Genomic DNA, 24958 nt, shown 5'->3' on the forward strand with positions numbered 1-24958 from the left:
CTAAGGGATCCATTCCTGTTGTAAACTCCCACTGCTGCTTCCCTCACCCTCACTGCAGGGCTGCACCACGGACACAGGGCTTCACGATCCGCTATGCTGATCACTGTGAAGAGAAGCGAATGCTGCCAAGCCGTCCTGGATTTGTGACCCATCAGGTGTAATGCCCTTCTGCAGTGCTCTCCTAAATTTGCCTGATGCAGCAGGAAAGCAACAAAGCCCTGGGAGCGCCCCCAGCTAATTTTGCACGGTGCTCTCAGAGAGGGAAGCGTTCCTCGCTGACCCCCCAAGGCAATCAGCTTATGCCCTGCAGCGTGCAGGTTGATATCCCGTGTAACTAAAGGGACTTAATGACTTTGCATAAGCTTTAAGTCTAGCAGTATAACCTGCATTCCCAGGACTGGCTGCAGGAGTGTTTGATAGCACAGGCACTTGTTAGTGTGACTAGCTGGCTCCTGCAGCCCCCTGAAACACATTTTGTAGCTTTCCTGTGCTGTGGCATCCGAGGCTGACCCCATTTTTCACCTGGGAGCGCGAGTGCACTTCAATCACCAGTGAGCTTTGAAAACATCCAGCTGCTACCAGGCCACCACTTACAGAGCAAAGATTAATTTGGAAACTTTGATCTCTTGGAAAACAGGAGCAGGCAACTCCTGAGCAGAGGACCAAGCTGGTTTCAGTGGTGCCTCCGAAGGGTCTTGACTTTTTTTTTGGATCCCTGTGGGTCTTGTATCAGGAGCTACCATGGGAAAGGTTCACCACTAAATAATCAGCAAAATAAAGATTTTAAGTGTGAACTTCTCTGGGTACTCTGGGACTGGTTGATAAGGAACACACCATTTACTCTGATGCCCAAATTACAGTTCATTGTGGAGGCAGGAGATGTCTTGTTAGAAGTGAAGAGCTCAGAGGTTTTCGTGGAATCCTTTCTGAGAATGGTTTCCCAGGCTAAAAACACAACATGTGTTGCATGTGTGCTCCAGATGATAATATGCCCTGCTTTCATTATCCTGCAACCATGGCCTTGGCTGAGAAATACAATGTCATTGCTGGAAAAGCCACTTTCCCTTGAAGTTCAAAGACTGTCACTACCCAAGATGGTTGCAGGCAAAAATCTGGCCGATTGTAAGAGCATCAGAACTGTCGATTCCCTCCTCCTTTGGCAAGCAGCCCAGACAAGGGTTCCTACTGAGAGCTGTCAGCAGGATCAAGGGGTTCACTACGAGAAGGCAGTAGCTGTGTCTGCCCTCGTGGCTCCTTCATGGCTTGTGTCACTTGTGGATGGAAGTTGATCAAATATCCATCTTCATTCTCCAGTTCAACCCCATCCCACCTCCTTCTTGGCTGCAAAGCAGTGACTGCACAGATGAACAAACGAAAGCATAATCTTTGTTTTTCTGCCACAGAGGCCACTTCATGACAAGTTGCAAGAGAATTTGCAGGACTTAATGCAATTGAGTGAATAAGCCAATTCCTACAAATGCAGTTTCATACTGGAATTCCTCTAGTGCTTTGTTGCAGTGTCTGTGTATGTATAGGGCTAATTTTTTTCTCTCTTGCTACTCTGTCATGCAAGCTTGAGTGATTTCACTGTTTTCTCTGGAAGTCTGTTTTGCACAGATGTAAATTCACAGCATAACCATGGGTTGTTACCTTTTGCTCTCCTTCTCCACCTGCCTTTGTGTTTTAGTGATTCATTTTTGCTGCAATAAGAGGTAGCAAAGTACCCAGGACACAATAAACAGTTCAACTGGAGAATGGCCCTGGCAGCCATAAATAACTTCCCTTGAATTTGGGGCCGAATCTTCCTGGGTCTGTTCAGAAAGAATTGCTAGAGATTAACTGGACATTTTTGTCTGAGAAAGAGCCATAGGATTCCATCCTGAGATAAAGACAGCTCCTGGTTCTGTCATCTATTACATCTATTCTGTTTGAATCTATTACATTTCATTGGTCTTTCTTTCTTAAGGAGTTGAAATGGAAAAATTGCATGTATCATGTATGTGCAATGTAATTAGTACAAAAATCTATTTAGCAAAATTTTGAAGGTTCTTTTTGAAGAAGTGAACTTTTAGTGAAGTACTAATCTTTACAGTGACAAAATACAACAAAGATCAGGTGAAATTAGGATATTTTGAATTTCACAATTTTTTTCTAGGAGATCTATAAATGTAGTTGGCTCCATAGTCAGCAGTGCACTGTACCCATGTAAAATGTCCCTCCTAGCTTTTTTTCCTTTTTACTGTTTGGGGGGTTTTTGTTTGTTTGGGTTTGTTGGGCTTTGTTTTGGGCTTTTGTGGTTTTTTTTTTTTTTTTTTGGTAGAGTTTCTTTTTTATGAGACTGATGTAGTAAAATTTAAAATTGCTCTCTGCAAATACTTGCAGCTCTGTCCCTCATCACTGCAGAACTGCTATGAACAGAATCCAGTGATTTTATTCCCCCTTGAGAGAGCACACAAAGTATCGGTGTCGAGCTGCAGCAAGGAGACCGTTTGGTGAAACCAGCCCACGGTCTAATTTCTTCTCCCCCCGCCCCCCTTCCTTTTGTTCAAATCCTGCTCCTCCTTGGGCTCAGTGTTGCACCTCGTCGGAAGGACAAGATCCTCCTCTGCTGGCCACTAGCAATACGGCACTGCAGGCAGGAGGCCCTGCCTTCTCTGCCCCTGCAGCCCCCTCCCGGACCCCCATCCTGTGCATCCCTCCTGACAGCCTTCTTCTGTATCCATCTCTAACATCCTGCATCCCCCATCCTCTCCTGGAGGAAATGAAGGGGAGAGCTCCAGCACACAGGAGGGAAGGAGTGAGTTCTTCCTCCTCCTGTGCTGCACACCACCGTGGCAAGCTTCAGGCCATGAGTCAAAAAGTGAAAATTTGGCCCTCTCCTGGCTAGCAGGGGTGAAATTGCTTCAAAACCAGTGTGGGCTGGTGAGTGGTCCGGGGGACCCCAGGACAGAGGAGAAAACCCTCCATGCTGAGAAGTCAGCTCTGCCAGAGGTTTTGTCCCCTGTGGCTCTGCTGCTGCAGCTTGTGACAGGCACACGAGGAGCGAGAGCTGCAGCACAAAAGAAGATGCAGGAGCTTTACAGTAAAGATTGTGTTTAACTCCTGGACTCTATGCTGAGTGCTCCAGAAGCCTTTGTTCCCAGTAATATTTATATTGTGGCAGCAGACTGCTTTCATCCAAAAGCAGGAATCAAAATCTGAGACTCAGTCACCAGCCACCAAGCCATTGCCCACTCTGAAGGGTGATACTGTAAACCTGCACATCGTTGAGGGCACCACTTTATTGCAAGAGGCAGTTTAGGGTAGCTGCCTTTCTGTGGTCAGCTCTACCCATGTTTGGACAGAGCAGCAGGTGAATAGCCTGGGAAAGAAAGTAGCGTAGCACAATGCTGCATCTCTCATCTTTCCTATTTTCTCAGGGTATGAGTATTGTTAAACTGTCATCTCCACCCTACAGCTGGGGAAACTGAGGCAAAGAACAGCCTGGTGTACCTCACTCAGCCTGAAACACTCCAGCATTCCCTGGAGTGCCAAGGGCTTCCCCCAGGGCAGGGACAAACTCACTCAGTCAAACCTTTCAGAGCCAAACCCCTTCCAACCCCATAAGGCAAACACAACAGCAGGGCAGCACGGAGAGCTGGAGAGCGAGATGAAATGTTTCTTGCATCATCCTGCTCCCAGTGCTGCTTCCTTGTTCTTTGTTTCATCTGTTCCTCCAAAAGAGAAGAGTACACTTGCAGGGTTTGTTTTGGTCTGTGTTTATGGATGAATGCTATCACTAATTGTAAATGGAGCAATTAGACCTTTGCTTTATGTGGTCTCCATTGGGGTCTGGCAAAGGATCTGACGAATGCTGTACCTGCACTCAAGAAACATATACACCAAGGACAGAGCTTTTACAACCTTCTCATTTACCATCATCTCCACACTCATTCAGGAGGGGCAATTGTGTGAGGATGTGTGTCCTTCCAGCTGCAAAGGATTTAGTTCTGTACGTGTGTGGCTCACTCAAATGCACCTGGGGAGGGGCTCTGCTGAGTGGTTCAGGGGACATTGCTCTCATTAAAGTCAGTGGGGAAGGGGAGAACTGGAGTTTCTGTTCTCCCTGGCTCAAACATAAGAGGGATGCAAAGGTGCCTGAAGCAAAAGTTCATTTATATATTCCAGATAATACTCACAAATGCGAATTCTGAGCTTTTTATTTTGTCCTGTTTCTTATTCATTGCTTCTGATTCATTTGTTCTTAGTCTCAACCAGCATTATCCAAGAATGTCTTTCTTCAGTGTTTAATGTGTGACTAAACAGGGCATATATTTACAGTTAATTGTATCTGTAGCAGTGCATAGGTGCACATAATAATTGCATGTGTATGCTGTCTTTACTATGTGTGTTAAATTGTTTGGAAATGCGTTTTACTCCCTAAAATTATGTGAGGGATGAAGAATAGCAGCTTCAAATCTCCTTCACACCCACTGTTAGCATGTATATCCTCACTGCAGGCAGGTAATCCTGTCCTCAGCTAGGATTTAGAGCAAGAGGAAAAGCAAACGGAAATTGTCACGCTGGGGATGCGTCCTGGTGTAAAGTCAGTGCCTTTCCTTTCAGACAAACCTCACTCACACTCTTCAAAGGCTAAGTGCTGTTTTCCTTCTTCTTCTGTTCCCTTTTGTTGCTTGCCCTTGATCATGAGCCAAACAGGAAAGGCTGGAGCCCCACGTTGGAGGTGGGACACAAGGCATTTCCTCCTGGAGAGGGCCAGAAATATTCTCCTACATCCAAAGATTGTTAACAGCCTTCCAGCTCAGGGGTCCAGGTCCCACTGGGTGCACCAGGCGTAAGGTCCTGGGCAGTGCTGCACTGCCCAATATCTGCTCTGCCATGCCCAGGCACCTCCCAGCCTCCAGCTTTGGCAGCCAGCTGGAGCGTGGCCTCTGTCAGCAGCTCAGAGAAGTTGGACAAATAGCCAGTGTGCCATGACCTCATAAGCAAAGAGACAACTTAACTCATTCAGGTCATGTTTGCCCCAAATCAGACCAGCCCAGCCGCTTAGGTCGTATGCTTGGAAAAGCCAGACCTCTCCCATGGGCTGTTGACATTTTGTTACCCTTTTCAAAGCGCCCTAAAAATCTAGGTCAGTTAGCTCCAAAGTGCGGGGAGGGGGGCGACAGCCTTATCTGGATGTCCAACATTAGGGGCAAACAGAACTTTGTACTGTAAGCAAAGCTCTGTGCTGCCTTCTGTTTTATCCAGAAAATGACTCTCTGACCTTTATTATCTCATGCAGGTTTCCCATTCTTCCCTTTGGGGCAACACAATGGAAGGTAAGTGGTTTCAGTTTCATCATTTCGACTTCTGCCTGCCACAAAGCTGAGAGGCTGGCAACCTGGTTCATCCAGACCCCTCACTAGGGCCCAGTGCTGAATTATTTTAACTTCATGGAGAGCCTTCCTGTGCTTAAAATATGGTCTGTGATCAAGCAGAAAGTCTGTTTGACTTTGGACAAGTAATATGGTGAGTGCTTTCAGACCTCCACGTGTGCTGCAGGAGACAACGCTGCATCATGTCCCAGCCAGGAGTGTGTCTGACACACTGCAAACAAAAACAGAGGTACAGCAGCAGTATCAACACGCAGCTGATCACAGGGTTCTCCTGGACCACACCTGCAACTCTCAATTCTGTCCCAAACCATGACTTTTCTGTCACTCTCTGCCTTCATGTGCTTTGGGGACCAGTAGGTGACAGTGGCCCATGGTCTGGAGGAGAGGTCATGATGCTGGGCTGCAAACCTCATAGAAGGATGAACAAAGAGCATAGTTGGGGATCAAAACTGGAGGTCAAATAAATGAAGGCTGACTTTCCCCTGCAGCATGCAACTTACTGTGGAACTTAGCTCTGCAAGGCTTTGTCCCAAGTGCTAGAAGATTCAGAAACAAGCCCATACAAGTAAAAATCGTTAAAGGCTGTGTCACATTAAGATGTTGATAAGGGAAAAGCTGTGATGAATATTGTGTGAGGACATGTAGGATGTGTGAGGATTTGTATATCCTTTCACAGTCTATGTGGGCCATGTAGAAGATTATGGTTTTATTGATAAGTTTAGTATTTTTGCAGGTAAGCCTTGCTCTTCCTTCTCTTGATTTCAATGTCTGAGTTTATAATGCATATCTACTTAAATATGACAATCATTTTGCTGATTTTCCTGCACAAAAATATGGTGGATTTTAGTATGCAGTGATTATTCATCTGCATTCCTGTTCAGTCCAGTGGTATTTGGACTGATGTTGCTTTTCTAGTAACCTGTGCGTAGAAAACAAATTTCCAAATTATTTTTATGTCTGAGCTCAGTATTTGGGTTCTGCAAATATTTGGCCACAGTCGTGCACTTGATGCAGGGTTTACATAGCCTTGTGCAAACTGGTTGATCTGCCTTTTGATGGTAGCTTATCTCTTTAACAATTTCTTAACTCATTCCCTGCCTTATGGTGTATGGTCCTTACATCTGTCCCCCCACTGTTCCTACAATCTCCTACTTCCCATCCCCCTTAAAGTTTCCACTTCTTCAGCCATCATGATTCCCCTTCACCCCACATCCATCCCTCTGAGGAAAAAGTGCTGCAAAACTGCTTTTAAGTAACAGACACAAAACTATTTGAAAGGCTTTCTGGCTTTGTTGTTAGCTGGTCTCCCTTCTTTCTGAAGCTGCAGCTACTCCCAGCCACAGCCTGCTTGGAAGGGAGGAAATACTGTGAGGTCTCATCTCTGCAGAAGTAAATGGGGAATATCTCATTATTTAAAATACAGTCAGGATTTCAGCCTCATAAAAATAACACTGCAATAATCTCAGAGCAGGGGACAAAAAGTATTTAGGGGGGTGGTAGGAAAACTCATCCTGCTTAAATTAGGCCAGATTTCAGTCAGTCTCCAGAGGTTCAGAGAGCTTGAATAAATGCTGGGTACTTTCTGGCACTCTTGATGTGTGTTGGCAATAGGCTTTAACTCTGCACATCACTCATCTTGACAACTGCAGTCCAACAAAGTTACCTCGCAATTCAGGTCACCCGATGGCATCCTAATGCATCACTTTCCCACTTGGAACATTAGTCATCACTTGATCCAGGGAAGGTTTTGAAACCAGTGTGACTGTCGGCATTGGGGTATCTGTTCTCTCCGTAACAGAGAGCCCGTGTCAGCTAATGAACAAGGGGATATTGATCAGAAATCCATCGCTTGATTGACAGCTCTTGGCAATGTGAAAAACTGCAGATGAAAGCTTGTACAGTTTAAAAGATCACCCGGACCTCAAAGCTGATTTGAAGCTTTAAAAGTCAATCTCTGTCTATCAATTATGGGGGGTTTTTTTGTACTACACAGAGGAAAGTTATTCTTTGAAAATTTGCATGCAGGATGTCTAATTTAATTTCATGTAATAGTCACATTTCAGTGACAAATGTCAGATCACTGCTTTTTTAAGCATGTTAAGGTTTTCCAGCACTTACAAAGAACGAACACTCTGATTTAGTAATATGTTTAAATCAACCAGTGTATCAGACTTTGTGCTTTAATTATGTGCTCAGATAAAAAAAGTGTTGTTTTTGCTTTACTAAACCTATGGCTTGTTATGAATAATTTAAAAATTTGGAATGGGAGCACTTCTTAAATAAGACATGTGGAAGCCAAATAGTTATTTAGTGTCAAAAAAGTGATAAATAAGAAGACATCTCGTAGTTTGATATCATATGCCCCAGTGAGGGTTTTCTGGTCTTTGTTTTTCACTGCTTCATGCAGCTGGAGATGACATGGAGCGGCTGGGAGATGGGAAACATCACTCATGTGACCTGCAGGAGCTGTGTCTGTTTCTCAGTTTCATGAAGAGGGTTAGCAATGAGGAACTGGTCATTTTCTCAGATCTGTTGCACTCTTACATCACCTTGGCTGGTCTCCTATGTAGTAACCTCAGCTTCCTGACTCCCATACCCACATGAGGGACAGGGTACCCAAAAGGCTTTGCTGATGTCTTCTGAGCCCTTTCCACATGCACCCTGAACTCCAGGCCTTGGCTATTAAATTTCTTGAAATGGTAATTGCCAGCCCTTGAGGGGGTTGCTCAGGGTTGCCTGCTTTACCTCAGCTCTCTCTACCTGAAGCTGCCCTCTTCAAGGGCTGCTGGGTGCCAAATTCAGCAGGTGTGCTATGGCCTCTCCCAAAACTGCCCCATCAGTTCAGATGGGGGATTGTGCCCCCAAATCTCGTGAATTACATCTTGGCCACCTTGTTTACAGAAGAGCTGAACTTAAAAATCGTTCATAACCTGTCAAGTAATTACATAAGTGATCTTAATAAATGATTAATCTGTTGCTGAGAAATCATGCCAAACAAAAATCAAGTGACAGTGGTGCCATTTCTTAATAACACGCACAGAGCAGTTGGCTTAAAAACCAGGGTAGATAATTCTACAATGGCTTAGCCATTTGTCCTCATGCAGGGCATTAATTTTTCCTCTGTTGACTCATGAGAGTCCTCTGTAAAGCATGCTGGCATGTTTGCACTCCACCTTTCTCAGCCATCTCTCCCCCGTTCATCCTTCATAACTTTAAGCAGGTATATTTTTACATAAAAAAGGATACCCCATCCTTCAGACAGCATCTGTGGAATAAAAGCCAGCATGCCCCTCTAAGATTCTGAAAATAAACAGGGGATACAAAATCAGACTACTTCAGACAGTTCCCTCAACCTCAAGTCGTTTGCAAAATCTCCTCTCCAACAAAGTGAACTTGGAGGCTGCATTTCAGGCAAAACTTCCTTTTTGTTTTTTTTCCTTAACTACATCACATTAATTTTAATTTTTTTCGGTGTAGACAATGTCCTTATCTTTCAGCAAGATCCTTCTGTTCCTCAGCAAGGCGTACACTTCTGCAACACTTGCACATAGTCGAGACTCGGCTCCTGTGGAAATAATGAGCTGAGGAAAAGGAGTCTTGACTTGACATAGCAATAAATGAGGTGAAACTTTCCTCTATATTTTTTTTTTTGGTGAGAAACGAGAGTTGGTATGTAGGAGAAAAAAAAAAGAGAAGAAAAAAAGACGGTTCTATTTTAATATGAAATATAAAACATCCATTGTACAAACGTGGAATTTCTTTCTTTTTTTCAGAAGCAAAGAAAGAATAAAGATAAAGGCTGCAAGTGAATGAATGAGGAGAGAAAACTAAGATAATGCAGTCGATAATCAGTTCAAGGCAGAGCATTATCCATGGGGCCATCGGTCCGGCCCTAGGGGAGAGCTTTTTAAAATGTCTCTGTATGTAGCTTAGCTTTGCTCATTACCATAGCTTGTCTTTGAAACACTGGAGTGGCTTCCACTGGCAAGAGCTGTACCTGTGGCAGGAGCCGCCAGTCCACTTTAATCAAACACCCCCTGTGTGGCTGGCAGAGCCGCGCTCCCCACGGGCTCCGTGAGGGCTCCGGGCCCTGTAGGCCGCGGCTGCCGAGGCAGGGATGGGCTCCTCAGACAGCACATGGCTGCAGTGCCAGGCCCTTGCTGTCAAAGGCTGCTTTGTGGGTCAGAAGTCACAAAGTCGTGGAGGTGGATGACTCTGTTTCCCCTGATTCCTCTCAGGATGGGACTCTGTGTACCCTCACACAGCAGGGCCCTCACGATGGGGAAGGCCCTGCCTCATTCTCTGCAGCAGTGGTGGTGATGGTCAGCAAAGCAGCTGGACAAAGAAAATCCCTTCTTCTTATAGGAGACTGAATCTCTTTTTGTGCTGGTACCAGCCTCATCGTCCACCCTGGCTGTGGTACCAAACTCCTTATGCCTTTGCCTGGAGAGCCCTGGCCTGCATTCCCTCTTCGGCTTCCTGGCAGTCAGCACTGGAGCCAGCTGGGCAGCCAGAGCCCCGGTGCCTCTCAGGAGCATCCTCGAGGGCAGCACTGGGGCCAGCGGTACTCAGGGTGGCCATGCTGAGCACTAGGTGAGCTCTGCCTATGCCGAGGAAGAGCTGAACATCATCTTTGGTCCTCAAGATTGTCACTAAACCCACTGATATCCCAAAGCAGCTGAAAGGGAAAAGTACTGTCCCTCTCAGGAATAACTTCTTTCACAGCTTGTCTCCTTCCAGTTTTAATTCCTGTTCCAGTTTTAATCCTCTGTTCTTTCATTCTCTTTTCACCCCTCCCTGCAGATGAGACTGATGACTATGAGAACTACTACTATACAGAAGCGAAGCAGGACACCAACCTCCAGCAGGAGCTCTCAGAGGAATTTAGCTGGATGGAGAAATCTTTAGGTGTCTTCGATTACATGACAGGTACTTGTCAGGGGTGGGCAGGAAGGCAAGGAAGGGGTAAAATCCCAACCCTGTGCTTGAAGCATGAGTGTGGCAGGCCTGGCTGCCAGCCTGCTCTCGAAATGCCTGCATCAAAGGGATGAGTTAGGAGAATCATTTGCAGTGTTCTTCTTTGTATTTCTCTTGTAAGGATCCTGTGTTTTATCTCCAGGTTTCACAGGATGGATTCTGATCATGCAGAACATTTCTGATTGCTACTACAAAAAAGCACAGGCTTATTTGTCTATAGACACTGTAAGATGTAATTGCTGTTTTCATGGGATATATGTTCTGTATTTATGCTGGGAACCAAATGTAGAGCAGGTTTCTTTTTTTTTATTTTTTTTTCTTCTTCTTTTATCAGTTGCAGAGGTTTTATTTCCTTTTCATTTTTTTGTGTTGCCAAACTTCAGGAGAACAGGAAAGGATCCTAGAGATTGCTCAGGGGACTCAAAAGGATAGGCAGGAAGATGTCTGTAACATTCTCCAAGTTATCCCCTGGTACAAAGCAGCAGAGCTGACTTTGGGCTGTCTCCAATACCAATTGCTTCTGGCAGCCTGGACTGCAGTGGAGATGTTGAGCACAGTGTAAGAAGCAGCACACAAGTGACTTTCAGCAGGTGCCAGCTCCCTTGAGCCAGAGCCACCCAGAGGTATGGTAGAGTCTAATGGTAGTGGATGGCTTTTCCAGGGGAGATTAATGCTATGTTCCAAATACGACATTGCCAAATCCACATCGCTCCAGACTCAGTCCATGAAGGCAGACAGCCAGAGGCAATGCCACAGAGACAAATCTGTCTCTGATCAAAGGAAGGGACTTGCCTCATTACAACTCTGTAATAGGGGAGTAGAGGATCTCCAGACCCAAAGCTATGAGCCATTGCAGCTTGGAACAAACTCTGCAGCACCTCATACCACTCCTGTGGGTGCTGAGTTGATGCACAAGCACAGCACTTGTTACAGAGGATGCTGTGCCAAGGAAGACAGACTCTGGCAACCACAAAATGCAAGAAGAAAAAGCAGGTGGTGAACGTTGAGATGCTGAAGGATCTCCATCCTTACCTCTACAGACTCATGCTACTCCAACCCCTGCAAGAATGGTGGTACGTGTGAAGCCAAGGGAAGTGACTTCAGCTGTCACTGCCCCAAGCCATACGGTGGGACTACATGTGAAAAAGGTAATGGCTCTTTTGCTAACCTACACTCCTCCCTTTGGTAGGTAATGCTACTGTTGCAACTTTATAAACCCGCTGTTTGCTGAGCTGGGTGCTCTGACAGCCCAGAGCAGTCATGTCCACAGTTCTTAGGACCTCATCCAGACCAAAGTCTGTCTAAAGAGCATCCAGTGAAATAAACTGCAGGAGTGCAGGGAGTGCTCCTCTATGCCCTGCAAAGCAGGCAGTGGGGAGCTGCTCACTGGTACCACAGATTTTTTGCCATAGATGCTCTGAACAAGAAGTGAGACCCCAAGTCCACATGTGCCAAATGAAAGCTTCCTTAGAGTGTCAAGGGAAGGTATCTTCCCATGATCCCTTCAAGGGCACAGCTCCTGTGCACACACAAATGTTGATGATGTACTTTATGTGTGTTTTCCACAGTGGAGGACATGTGTCTGGAGAAGAACTGCCACTTTGGTGACTGCCTGGTAATATTAACCCCACCTTATTTTAAGTGCAGCTGCAAGCCTCCCTACAAGAGACCCTCCTGCCAGCGCGGTGAGTACTCAGCTGGGCACAAATTGTGGTGGGGACAGCACTATGGCCAGTCTGCAGTGGGAAATCACCCACTGCAGAGGGTGATCCTTCCCTAGTAATGCTGCAGCTCCCATCCATCACTGGCCAGTGATGAGTTGTGCTTGGTTTGCAGGGTGGTGGTTCAGTAGCTGGTAAAACCCCCAGAGATACGTGTTTTACAAGATTTCATGAGAACTCAAAGCCAAGAGGCTGAGTGGGAGCTCTCCCCAGCTTCCATTGGGCATGCGAGAGGCTGTGTAGTGTTCAGCACTTTGACAAGGCTGTTCTGTGTTTTCCACATTGACAGCATCCAAACAGTGCAGCCCAAACCCTTGCAAAAATGGAGGCACCTGTATACGGAACAGATACAGATCAAAATTCACCTGCAAGTGCCCTGAACCTTTCAGAGGGAGATTCTGCGAGATCGGTATGTCACACCCCCTCAGGGAGAGGGGTGAACCTCCAGGGAGCCAGGGGCTGGCTTCCCCCTGCAGCCAGACCATCTGATGCTATTCCTGTAGCATCCTGTGGTGACTTCCTGTCACTGCTCCAAGAGCCTGACTACACCGGGGCACCAGGGATCTTGGAGAGTGGATCAGAGGAAGAGGCTGACTTCTGCAGCTACTGCTGGCAAAGGGGCTTGAAAGAGTTCCCATCTTGGTGTTTTCTAAGTGTGCTTTGGGGTCCCCAGAGGTTACACGTCACAAAGAGAAGTAATGTTGGGATTTCCTTAAACATTCAAAATCTGATGTAGTGAAGATGCCCCCCCAGTTGCCTGTGACTCCCCAGGCTGAGGGGACTACTTCTGATGGGTGACATTTGAAGTCAGTCAAGGTAGAAGATGGACAGATGTTGGGACATTATTCTAATTTCTGGCCCTGTGTACAATAAGGAACATAATTACTTGGCCCAGTAGGTACTTCTGATCCTCCATAAAATGAATGCAGGACGAGGAAGGGAAGGAAGAGGAACCACTTTGAGCAAGGAACAACACAAAAATCATTTTCATAATTTCATTTCAGTCATTGTCTTTCTACAGGACCAAATGATTGTTATGAAGAGGACTCCTCTACTTATAGAGGTAGAGTGAGCCAAGCAGAAAATGGCAGGACCTGCCTGCACTGGAATTCCCACCATCTCTTGGACCATCCTTTTAATGCCTTTATGGAGGATGCTGACTCATATGGCATTGGTGAACACAACTTCTGCAGGTAATATTTTGAAGAAGCAGATGTAGAGGTCTGTATCAAAGAGATCCTTGAGGACAAACTGCTCATGAATTTGAGAAACTAATGGTGTTAAGATCTCCCATCTTTTTAGACACTGTCTGCCCATAAAACACCAGAATGTTAGAGATACCTTCTCTAACCATGCTGATATGAGGCTTCCAGAAGGTGCCTTCTTTGTTTTGAACCAGTCTCACATTTTTCTTATGGCTAAGATAGGGAATAGTAATATGGCAGTACTTTATGCCTCGCTCCAGCATCTTCTTTGTCAATCTTATGAAATATTATTTTTTGTTCATCTCCCATATGGGAACATGAAGCTTCTTCCTAAGAATCCTCAGCTCCTTCACTAGTTTCATGGAGATTTCCCCATTCCTGCTGGCTGATTCTCTCAACTGTCCCCTTCAGGAATCCTGATGAGGATGAAAAACCCTGGTGCTACATCAGGAAAAATAATGAAGTGGATTGGGAATACTGTGATGTTTCACTCTGCGCGGGTAAAGAATTAGAATCAAGTGATTTGGCAGCACGTAGGTGGTCTAGAGCAGCAGGTGACTCCCTGCTGCTTAAATCTTCCAGTCTGATACTAACTCTGCATTATACATCTGCTGTCTCTTCCAATTCAGCTGAAGAGACCCCGACAGAGCCCCCTACAGACCCCCCTGAAGTATTCCAAACATGTGGACAACCAGAAGTTCGTAGGACACTCAAGAAGATCTATGGTGGATCCAAGGCTACAGCTGGAAAACATCCCTGGATGGCATCTCTGCAGATACAGACTCCAGATGGGAATAAACATTTCTGTGGTGGAGTGCTAATTAAATCATGCTGGGTTCTTACTGCTGCACACTGCCTTGAGTAAGTGCATGTCCTATCATTAGGGTAGACAAATGTATTAAAATCAGGAGGGCTAGTAAAGGCAGCTTGGTATCCAAAATATTTGCAATCAAAATGATTGCTGGGAGTCAAATTGAAAGGAAAACATATATGTGGACAGGGAAAAAAATAATACCTGCATTAAAATGTTTATATACTTGAAAATGGTGCTTGCTGAAATAACAAACTTAGTCCCCACTTAAATAAAATGAGGTAAAAAAGTTGTGTGAGAGGAAAAAAGGAGGAAAGTAAAAAAGGAGGGAAGATTTTGCAATGTGTAAAAGAACTCTATGCAAACCTCAGGAGATATTGGGATGCCATAAGCAGCATCACCTATTACATCAGAATTAAGTTCTTCAAAACAGTCTAAATATGTGCATAGCTTTAATTTTTTTCTGCATTAGCTAGCTTAGAATACTACATTTCCTCCAACATTTGTATTGAATCAGTTGGAAACCATCACCCTAGGAAACAGGTAGATTACAGACTGGAAATAATTTCAACACATATAATTTTAAATATGCTCAGACAATGGCAAGCAACTTTACTGTCATGGCTACATGAGCTGCCCCTCGTCATCACTGCCACAGTAATAGACTGTGCACGCTGCTGCTCTGCCCTAAAAGGCAAAGAAAATCAGCTTAATTACAGCTGATTGCAGCTCAAAATCACTTTATTTCATGATTGTGACAAGTTAAGAGAACAAGCATTTTCCAATATCACTACTTTCCTATCTAAGCCTTCCTATAATGATTTTAGGAAATCTTCTAGTCAAGCTTTACAACAGGAAGAAATATGTGAGTTCCTGTTACTAAAAGTGTACCCCCACTGATAAAAAATGTCTGTATATAAATGACTTTTTTTTTCCCCCAGAAACCTAGAAACAAAGATCCAAGTAGCCCTTGGCAAGCAAAACCTCAAGAAGAAAGAGGATCATGAGCAAATATTTGATGCAGTGGAAGTAATTTTACATGACAAATACAGAGAGGAGATGGGTCGTGCCCTATACAATGATATCGGTAAATCCTTTATTTGATACTCACGTGGCTCACCTCCAACCTTTGTTGTTTGAAGTGCCTCTCTCCCACCAAAGTGAATGTAAAATTCTCATTGATGCTATGCTCTGGAAATAATCAGGCCAAATTTTGACCTAGACCTGTTTGAATCTTGGGATGTAAATTGTGATGGGCAGGCAGAAGTCACTGCTCAGGAGGAACAAACAATGGGAACAGGTCCAGCATAGGGGGGAAAATGGGATGCTGGGTTTATGCAGCTTGGCATGGTAACAACTGCTAACAATAGTTAGGGATCAAAATTAGCTCCAAATATTTTTGTTATTGTTTATCTCCTCTCCAGCACTGCTTAAACTGCAGCCTGTTGATGGCTACTGCGCAGTGGAAACAAAGTATGTGAAAATAGCATGTCTCCCAGACTTCTTCCTTCCTGCTGGAACTTCCTGCTTCATTGCTGGATGGGGTGACACAGAGACAGGTACTTGTGGGCTAACAGGATTTTGGTGGGTACTCCAGTGGCAAGGTGGGCTGCTACTTTCAGTAGCAATTTCCAGACCCAAATGAGGAACTAGACACTGGTGAAACCAAGACATGGAATTAAAAAATAAATTCAGCTAAACCATGCCATGAAAATTACTCATTAGCAGAAATCTCCAACTGATAAATCAACCAAACCTGTCAGAGTTCTGATAAGATGCCTGATGCATTTTTTAGCCTGCCATCCAACTCTCCATGTCATGGTTTCATCTGAAGCCAGCTACAGAAGCAAGGAAGTATCAAGAGAGGCTATCGTATAGCTTGTGTGCTTCAAGACAGCACCAAGAAAGACAGGAATTTTCACATGTTTTTCCAGCCCATTGGGTCAGATAAAGCTTTTTGGAAGCAGCATCTGGACCTTCAGATGTACTGAAAAATAAAAAAAAATTCCCAAGCTTTTCAAGTTCAACCAGCTCTATCCAAAAACCTTTCTTGCCCATGGTAAATCCTAAGGGGAGAAATTATTATGCTTAAAAAACTGTAATGGCAATTTTCTGAAAAATGCATTTTCTCATGTTCTGATTGATGTGTTGCTGTGAAGCAGCAGAAGGAAAACCTGTCACTGAGGCTGCAGTAGGTGTCCTAGTGCTTAGTGACTGAAACAGCCTGATACAATCCATGGGACTGAATTCTCCCTTCACATAACTCCCATTGAACTCCACAAGGGACAAGTGTGTTCATTTGATCAGAATGCACCAACAGAATTTAATGGACTTTTTTTAAAGTTCCAAATAAAGTCCCTCTTAAAAAGGGTAAGGGGGATTTTATGGCTTTTCCCCCCAACAAAGAATATCAAGTACCCTGTATGTGTTCAAACTAAATGGCTCCTTCTTTGAGCAGAGCTATTATTAGCATTTCAGGAAATCACTGCAGAAATGGAATATTTCCTGAAACTCAAGCAGAACCAAACTTATAAACCACCTTTAATTATCTACAGATGTAGTACTTTGAAACTAAGGCTATTGCCTTTAGATGTCAAGTTATGTCTTTAGATTCACTGTAATTAATCATTGCCCTTAAATATTGTATGATTTTCAGTTTTCATCTGTTTCATTAGCTTGCATGTTAAAGCATCTAATAGAACCAGTCTGAGAAGTGCTGAGCAGCTCAAAGTCCCACGGGGGCCTCTGGGAGCTGCTGACAACCAGCACCTCAGAAAAGCGGGATTACACAGAGAGAGCTGATTGGAACCAAATTCTGAATACCTGACTTAACTTTAATTTAGACAACAGCTCTGTCCTGAGTAAAACTTCAGGTTCCAGCTCATTGGAAACTTATCATTTCAGCCAGATAGTTCTTTCCTTCCCAGGCTACAACATGCATCATCCCCCCTTCTCTTCCCCTATCCTATTTTTTTGCCAAGGAAGCTTGTATTTTGAATAAAAGACAAATTATGACAGGAATGGGAAGAAAGTGACTCCACTTTTTTGGTGCACATCCCGTAGGTGACCCATCCCATCAGCTGTTAGATGCCAATGTCAGGCTGATTTCGCAGAGGAAATGCAATGAACCCAACATACATCATGACAAACTGGACGATAGCATGTTTTGTGCAGGACGTCTTCGGAAACCCGGAATCGATTCTTGTCAGGTGTGTGGCTTTTTCTGTACTTGAACACTAATTTTTTTGTGTAAAGAGTCAGGCTGTGCAGAACTTTGGCAATGTGCTGCATATGTACCTGTTCTCACATCAGTGTATTTCAACAGCTTTTCTGCAGTACACTTTGAGCTGTACATCCTTAGAGCTAATATTGCCAGTGTCACCTACAGGCAGATCTGTGGAATCAAGAGACTTCTGAGGCAGTTTGTCATAATAACTTGAAAACTTGTTCTTTTTTCCCCTCAGTTTTGTTATGGCCTCTACTTTGACTGGCAATTCTAATCTGATTTTCACTATCAGAGCTAAGACTTGCAGGGAGTCAGTATTGATGTTTCTTTTCATTACAGCTAACACAAATGTAAAACAAGTTCATACTTATACCATTGAAAGGTAGGAAACAGTTTGGACAACACTTCCTAAGGTGCAAATTACCACTGTAAAACATATTTTGCAATAGAAATCAGAAATAAAACAACAAAAAAAAATTCAAGTAAGCAACTCAGAATAAGGCTATTTTGAGGAGTGTGAGAGAGCTTGAGTTTTCATTAATGCCAGGGATCCCATCTCTATCTTTCTGAGTTCAGGATCTGAATTCCTGGTACTTTCACACCTGGGAAATTTCATGTGACCTTGTCAGATTTATGTCACAGACCAGAAAAAAAAATTAAAACCTACAGCCAAAAAGTCTGGTATCATTTGACTTGATCACAGAACTGCAAGTCCACTTAAGGGCTAAGCAGCATCTGATGGTACATCTGTCAGGAAAAAAACATCATTATAGCTTCAAAGTCTTGTGATGAGAGAGAAGCATTCTGATTTTGGTTACTATTTTGCTTCATGCTTTGAACATGTGTGCTTTCCTTCCTCAGGGAGACTCTGGAGGCCCACTGACTTGTGTAGCAAATGGCTCCTACTACGTATATGGCCTTGTGAGCTGGGGTGAGGGATGTGGGTTAAAAAACAAGCCAGGAGTTTATACCCAGGTGACAAAATTCACCAGTTGGATTAATGCTGTAATTCAGTATTCATCGAGGTCACGTCAGTAGGAGAGAGCTTTGGAATGACAAATGGTAAGATTGAGAGTTTTACTGGTTTTATTCATTCCCTCATCTTTGACAAAAAATATTGCTGATATTTTCTCATGGCCTACATGGGGCATCCCTCATCACCATCTTGAAAATAGCCTGAAGAGTGTTAGCTAGACTGTCAGTGACAGTTTTTCTGTTGTGGGCTTTGAAGTAAGCTCACATTTTTTAGCTGAACAGATCAGAAAGTAAAGCTACTCAATTTCTTCCCCAAACAATGAAAGACCCTGATATCATGTTTCTAGATCTGCTTTTCTAGCTGTGAAAATTCTCCCAGCTCAGCTGCTACCAGACATTTCCTCTTCCCCTCATGCTCCTGTCTAAGGTGTGTTTTTTGTGCACTCATTGGACCCTGACACCTCAAAGCTATTGGTGTGTGCTCTTAAAGCCAGTACCATTTTTCACACACATAAGAATCACCATGTGGCTGAGTTTGCAAGATTGCAGCCATTGGGAATTTCCTGAGGAGAGAGGATCAAGCAGGACAATTATTTTTAAAAGCACTTTTGTGGGTAAATAACTACAAATTTTATTAGTGATGCATTTCAGATTGAAAAACCAAACAAACTTTCAGTACTAGAATTATCCACCTTATTTCTGACTAGAGAATTATTACATGTTGTGCTCCAGATCTACAATGGTTTATATGTACTTAACCAGTGAGAGCTAGTAGTACTAAATACTATTAAAAATCTGTCTAAAGCCATTGGATAATTTGAGAGTTCTCATAAGATGTACCTGTCAAATTGTGTAACTTTTGCCCAATGATTCTGCACAAAAATTTGAAAAACAAGGGATTGGTATTAAATCAGGATATAAAGAATAGACTTGTTTGTGAAGAGTCAGCTTCTTAAAATAGTGATCTCACTATTTTAAATAGTCACTTTCACTTGAATTCCAGGGTTTACAACATTCTCTAAGCAGCTACCTAATCTGTCAATAGCTGCAAAGAGTAATTCTGATTTTTTACTACTGCAAAGAGTAATTCTGATTTTTTACTTCGGAAGGTTTGAAAAAAACTGAAGAATTGATTGTGACCTGAATACATCCTGATATTCTAGAACAGATTCCCTGAGTCTGCTAGAAGACCTGCCTTTGGCAAGTCAGTGATAATTTTTCTCCCACTGGCCTTCAACTCGTTCATCTCTTAAACCACTTGAATTGTGTTTTTGTACTCTCTTAGGTCAATGGTGCCAATATTCAAGGAACATAAAAATCTCCAAAAATTACAAACATGGAATAAGAGTCACCTGATTTATTAATATAAATTATTTCATATTCTACCATCCATGGTACAAAGCTGAGCCTGTCAGTCATCTAGTACTAATTTCATTTACAGCTTAAAATAAATAGCAGAATCTGTAATACTTTCAGTGATAAATCACAAAGTATCCACACAAAAATAAAAATATCAGTTATAAATTGCAATGTTTTGGTTACATCTTAAAACAAAAATTCTTAAATGCCATCTATTGTGTTTCACATAAATCTGAAAAAGCTACATGATTTGCAGGACAAGATGAAAATCTATTTATGTTATGTCATGTTTCTGTTTACTTCTGATAAAGCTGCATTTGCCTTCTCTTGACTTGCAGAATTTCTGAAGCATCAGGATTGACTCCAACTTGCTGAGATCCTTCTGTCTCCAGTTGGTCCTGCAAAATCACAACCCAAAAAATTGTGTGAAACCAGCCAGTGGATAGGGGAGGGTTTTAGCTATTATTCTGTAGCAGTATTTTCATATTCAAAATTACACAACTGGCAAAAAAGTGAGGAAAATCTAAATCACTGTTCTGCATAGAGTGAATTTCTGCTGTGGAGAAGGGCAAAAAATGGACCTGTTCATGTAAGTTAGATACCTCATATACCAAAGGACAAAATGTGCTCAAGTCCTAGTTTCTATTTTGAAATAAGAAGCAAACCAGCAAACACCTGAGTTCCACATGGATTGCACACCTGTAGGTTTCCCTGGGACCATCAGGTCATTATCATACCTTTGACTTATGAAGATACTGCTACTACTATCAGTAACAGCAGTTCCCACTGCCTCCATTACTCAACCATAGTTTTCACTTATTTCCTGAGTAACTTTTCAGATGGGGATGTAAATCATTGTGATGTACTGGTTCTCTTGGTCTGGATTATTGTTTGACTTCTTACCAAAGTTAACAACTAAATGATCAAATTATTTGAAGTGCAGTGCTTCTCTTTTCTTGTAGCTGAATGGTTCCTAACTGTAAGGGCTACAAGATTCCCGTATGGATTTCTGCTCTCTTGTGCTGGGACACTGCAGACTGGGAGTCATCCCTGTGACAGAAGGAAAGCCTGGAAGATCCCTGCTTGTAATATCTTTAACCTTGAGCTAGACAGAAGCAGAGGAGACTGGAGCATTGCCCCTTTGCACAAAGCCTCCCATAGCATATTATCTGTCAGGAGCCTACACCCAGCCTGTCAATACGGCTGCCAGTGGAGATTACATGGCAACACTGAATTACATGGTAACACATGGCTCCTGATGAAATTAGGAAAAGAGAATGGGAGTTCCATGGGGAGTCCCTTCTACCTCTGCTTCTGCTTTCCTCAGAGGTACTAGGACACTTGGAGATCTGACATCATCCACAAGTTGGGGGAAACACATCCTGACATGACACTGCTGAATTCCCTTCAATGGTTCCTTCAAATTAAGATGTACACTAAGGCACAAAGCTTCATGAGGGAAGTGCACATATCCTGTTCAGGTAATATGGAGAGCTGTAGACTCCAGGGAGCATTCAAAAGTGTTAGACAGGATGTGTGCAGGTAAGGAACAGAGCTGTTGGGATTTGTGAGAAGGATGGTTTGCTCTACTTACAGCTCCAGGTCTGTGCTGAGTAGAAGGCTGCAGCAATCCCATTTCCCGAAGGTATGCCAGCTCAGCAGCTCTTCTTGCCATTTCAACCTTGTGAGAGCCTGGGGGAGTCCAGCCAATGCCTCTGAGCCAGTTCAAGTCAGACTTGTATTTTATCTGAGAGAATGAAACATGCACCAGGATGTATTATTTTGTTGAGCTCTAACCAAACCACACCCTGGGTATTCAGGAGAGAGAATAATAAAGGAGCAGCAGAGTCAATAATAAACAAAATATTAAATTTTAGCAAGCAGACTGTGATTCTTTCAAGGTGATCTTGTTGGCAGGTAAGGTTTGCAAAGGAGATTGCACAGACAGCCCCCAGCCCAGGGAAGGACCATGTCACTCAGCCACACTTACATCACTCTGCAGCTTGTAGGCCTGCTTTGCATGTTTCACATTTAGCTGCTCAGGGTCACAAATGTATTGGTGCAAGGGCTGCCTGTAGTTAACATTGCTTGCAAGCTGCTGGCTTCTCTTGGCATGGAGGAATCCTGGCTGGTTGAGATGACTCTGGAACTGTGTCATGTTTAGGGCACAATCACTCCTGTACTGGAGGTCGCTCTGGAGTTTCCCCACTCTGAGGACATGTCTGATTTTGGGATCGTCATTTGCACTGAGGAATCCAATCTGCTGGCCTCTGTCTCTCAGGAAGGCTTCTCTGTATTTGTACTGCAGGAAGTACAGAGGAAAATCTCATTTTCACATTCAAATTACCTTCAAATTCTGTTATGAAATAACTTATCCTCCTCTGGCTATCAATCATGTTTCCTGTAGTGCACAAAGACCAAGGGTTTGTTTGATATCAAACCGCATCTCCTAATCTAACAAGACACTTTAGAAGAATTACTTTTGTGCTCATTTTTAAAGGAGTGGAAAGACTTAGGGGGCCCAAAATGCTCATCTCTCAAAAGTAATCAGAGATCCTCCTACTGTTGCACTCTTGGGTACACACAATACAGAGCTCAATCAATGAAGCTCCTCCATCTTTAGCTTTCTTGCCAGCTGTGGTCTTCTGTGTTCAAAGATAACCCACTTTATCCTAGATCATGTTTTAACTATTCATAGCCTAGTACCTATATTATTTGATTAAATCATAATATGTCTTCTTCCCAAGAAAAGCTCTTGGGACATAAGAACAGCCTGGTATTGGACATTATTAATGATAGACTTTAGTTGGAAATCTTTGCACTTAACCAGCACTTTGTTTCATTGGATCACCAATTTTCCATACCAGAACAATGTTCACTCGTGTCAGACTTCACCCATTTGTGCAGGATGGGGTGGTTTGGGAAGAGGGTTGGGAAGTGTTTGAAACAGAACAATTCTTACATCACTAGCAATCTCTCTTGAAGCCTTTGCTGTCTGGAATGGGATGGCGTCAATCCTAAAATCATAGCCAGATGCCCTTGTCTGTTCCCAAGATGTTTTATACAATTTCTGTGTTGAAAAGAAAAGAACAAAAAAGTCATTTCCCCCTGCAGTTTCTTAAATGCAGTCCCATAACTGCAATAATAAATGTTTTATCCTACTGGGCTTATTTGTATCAAGAGTCATCAGTACTATCTCCAAGGTTTTGATCCAGTTCTATAGCACTTCAACTTCTTTTCTATTCACCATAATGATAAAATGCCTCATCTGAAAAGTGCCACCAGGGTTTCCTTTTGTACTTGAATGTGGTTGTTTTTGATGTGATTTAATTTCTATTAGAAACTGTGATGCATCAGTCACATCAATATTGCATTGATATTGCCCTTATTCTCTCTTTTGATGCATCCACTCACAGTGTCTTGGGTTTCCTGGCATTCTAATTTCAATACCAGTTATTTCAAGCTTTTCAAATGATCCTCATCTCTATCCCCAGCCACATGTGGCTTCATTAACTCATGTGGAATAACAGCCGGTTCTAATGTGACTTTGAGGATGTGAATCACATTTACATCCTGAAGAGAAGTTGCTCTAGATTTGGTTCTTCTTCCATTAGTAGCTTTCTTAAAATAGCTTTCAGTCTGCAGGTCCTACTACACAGCCATAGTATCTTAGCTGACACTTTCAGCTGTCCCCTTCTGATTTTATTCATTTGCTTTCTGTAAGTCTTTGATTCACCCCTCCTGGGGTTTGTGACCATGGGAAAAGGAGCACAAAATCCACTTCACATTTTAAGACAATCTTCTGTTTCATTGGTGACTGTAATGCTAGGTGATAATAAATTTGAAAGTAAATTTAGATGCCAGAAATCCTGCAAGACAGTCAGGGCAGAAGCAATGTAAGCATCAGTGTACATCCTGCTAGCAGGGATGACCTTTCATTTGTGTGCAATCCTTGCACATAATATTTCACTTTTTATATTTTCCTCTATTGCTTCAAAATGTAATTTCTACTTGTTTCTTTCACCTATCTCAAAGCTCCTGGCAAGCGATGGTCATTCTGACCCTACAGGCAAAGACAACAGTTATTTAGTCAGGGAACAGGACATTAGGAACAGACTGAGTTTCTCTGTATGAGATAATGTGGAAACAAATTCTGTTTAAAATAATTCCACTCTGATTCAGTTACATCCAGATTGATGACAACTATGCCTAAGGGATCATTTCAACACAGTGTTGCAGCTTCAGAAAGGTAGAATACATAGTCTAGGAAAGAGGCTTCTCCCTCCTCCCTCACCCAAACAAAACTGAAAAAAAATTTAATTTGTAACTAATCATATCTATAATGAAGGTTTGAAATCCTTAATAATAGCTTACTGCCCTAGAAAATGAAATGAATGCTCAAATGGAAAATCAGCAGACTTTACCCGATTCCTCCAGCCCAAACCTAGCAACATGTTGGCTTTTCACTGCCTCTGGCTTCTTTTAGTTCTGGTCAGGCTCAGAAAACTTGGCTTCTACATACATGAAAGTTTTTATTCCCAAACAAGTTTACCAAGCCAGTTCCGCAGAGGAGAAGGTTTACTTACATCACTGATGTAGAGTGCGTTCTGGCGGGCTCGGATGAAATCCGGATGATCGGGAGGCAGGGTGTACCTGTGCCTGTCTTCAGAACCTCCAGCCTTGTACAGCCTCTGTGGGGCCAAAAGTCATTGAATGCAGGTGATACTGGAAGCAATGTCAAGATCAATGCTTTTATGCATTATGGTACAGCAAAAGTTAAGGTCACTTATACATTAGAATGAAACTTACGTCATTGCACTGGAGGTAGCTCTTTTTGGCATGAATCAAACTCGGAGAGTCAGCCACAGCAGTGAACTTCAGACTTTCTGGCTTCTGACGGTACTTTATCTGAGAGGGGCAGGAGGCAACAAAAACAAACAAAGAAAAAAAAACAGGATATGTTTCTGTTAATGATATATGACAATTCCAGGAGTGTGTTAACTGGGGTAAAACATAAAAGACACTTTCCTGAAGCCGCTGTTCTGCTTTAGTCTCAGTTGCTCTTTCAGCTAGGGACTGGGGATGCCTTTGTATCAGGCACAGAACTTTTTTGTGAGTGTGTCTATGTGTGTGTGTGCACAAAAGACTTCCCACTAAAATTGACATGCAAAAAGCTTTTGAACACTACGCTTTTGACAGCTCATAATTTTTCTCCATTAATGCATGATACTGAGCAGGCAAATGCCCCTTCATTGTGGTTGTCAGTGCTGTATCTTTCTACACAACTTCCATAACCACCTGCTTAG

The 24958-nt window shown here is 43.1% G+C and overlaps 2 protein-coding genes across 2 annotated transcripts in view; one reads left to right on the forward strand and one right to left on the reverse strand.

The window, feature by feature from the left end:
- Window positions 1–5314: 5314 nt before the first annotated feature.
- On the forward strand, window positions 5315–18356 carry HABP2 (hyaluronan binding protein 2). The gene is made up of 13 exons (XM_030951760.1): window positions 5315–5321; window positions 6055–6111; window positions 10182–10307; window positions 11396–11503; window positions 11924–12040; window positions 12366–12485; window positions 13098–13269; window positions 13693–13781; window positions 13911–14142; window positions 15034–15179; window positions 15517–15651; window positions 17156–17301; window positions 18180–18356. Exons 1-13 carry the CDS (start codon window positions 5315–5317, stop codon window positions 18354–18356), a joined length of 1632 nt encoding a protein of 543 aa, XP_030807620.1.
- Window positions 18357–19631: 1275 nt separating this feature from the next.
- The window catches only part of NRAP (nebulin related anchoring protein), a 46958-nt gene continuing 41631 nt past the window's right edge, over window positions 19632–24958 (reverse strand). The window contains exons 37-42 of the mRNA XM_030950955.1: window positions 24462–24560; window positions 24239–24343; window positions 22615–22722; window positions 21643–21954; window positions 21247–21399; window positions 19632–20050 (exon numbers count right to left, since the gene is read on the reverse strand). Coding sequence (XP_030806815.1) covers window positions 19949–20050; window positions 21247–21399; window positions 21643–21954; window positions 22615–22722; window positions 24239–24343; window positions 24462–24560 — 879 coding nt within the window. The 3' untranslated portion in view covers window positions 19632–19948. The remainder of the gene's footprint in view (window positions 20051–21246; window positions 21400–21642; window positions 21955–22614; window positions 22723–24238; window positions 24344–24461; window positions 24561–24958) is intronic.

This window comes from Camarhynchus parvulus, chromosome 6 (assembly GCF_901933205.1).
Source record: "Camarhynchus parvulus chromosome 6, STF_HiC, whole genome shotgun sequence".
NCBI classification, from domain to species: Eukaryota; Metazoa; Chordata; class Aves; order Passeriformes; family Thraupidae; genus Camarhynchus; species Camarhynchus parvulus.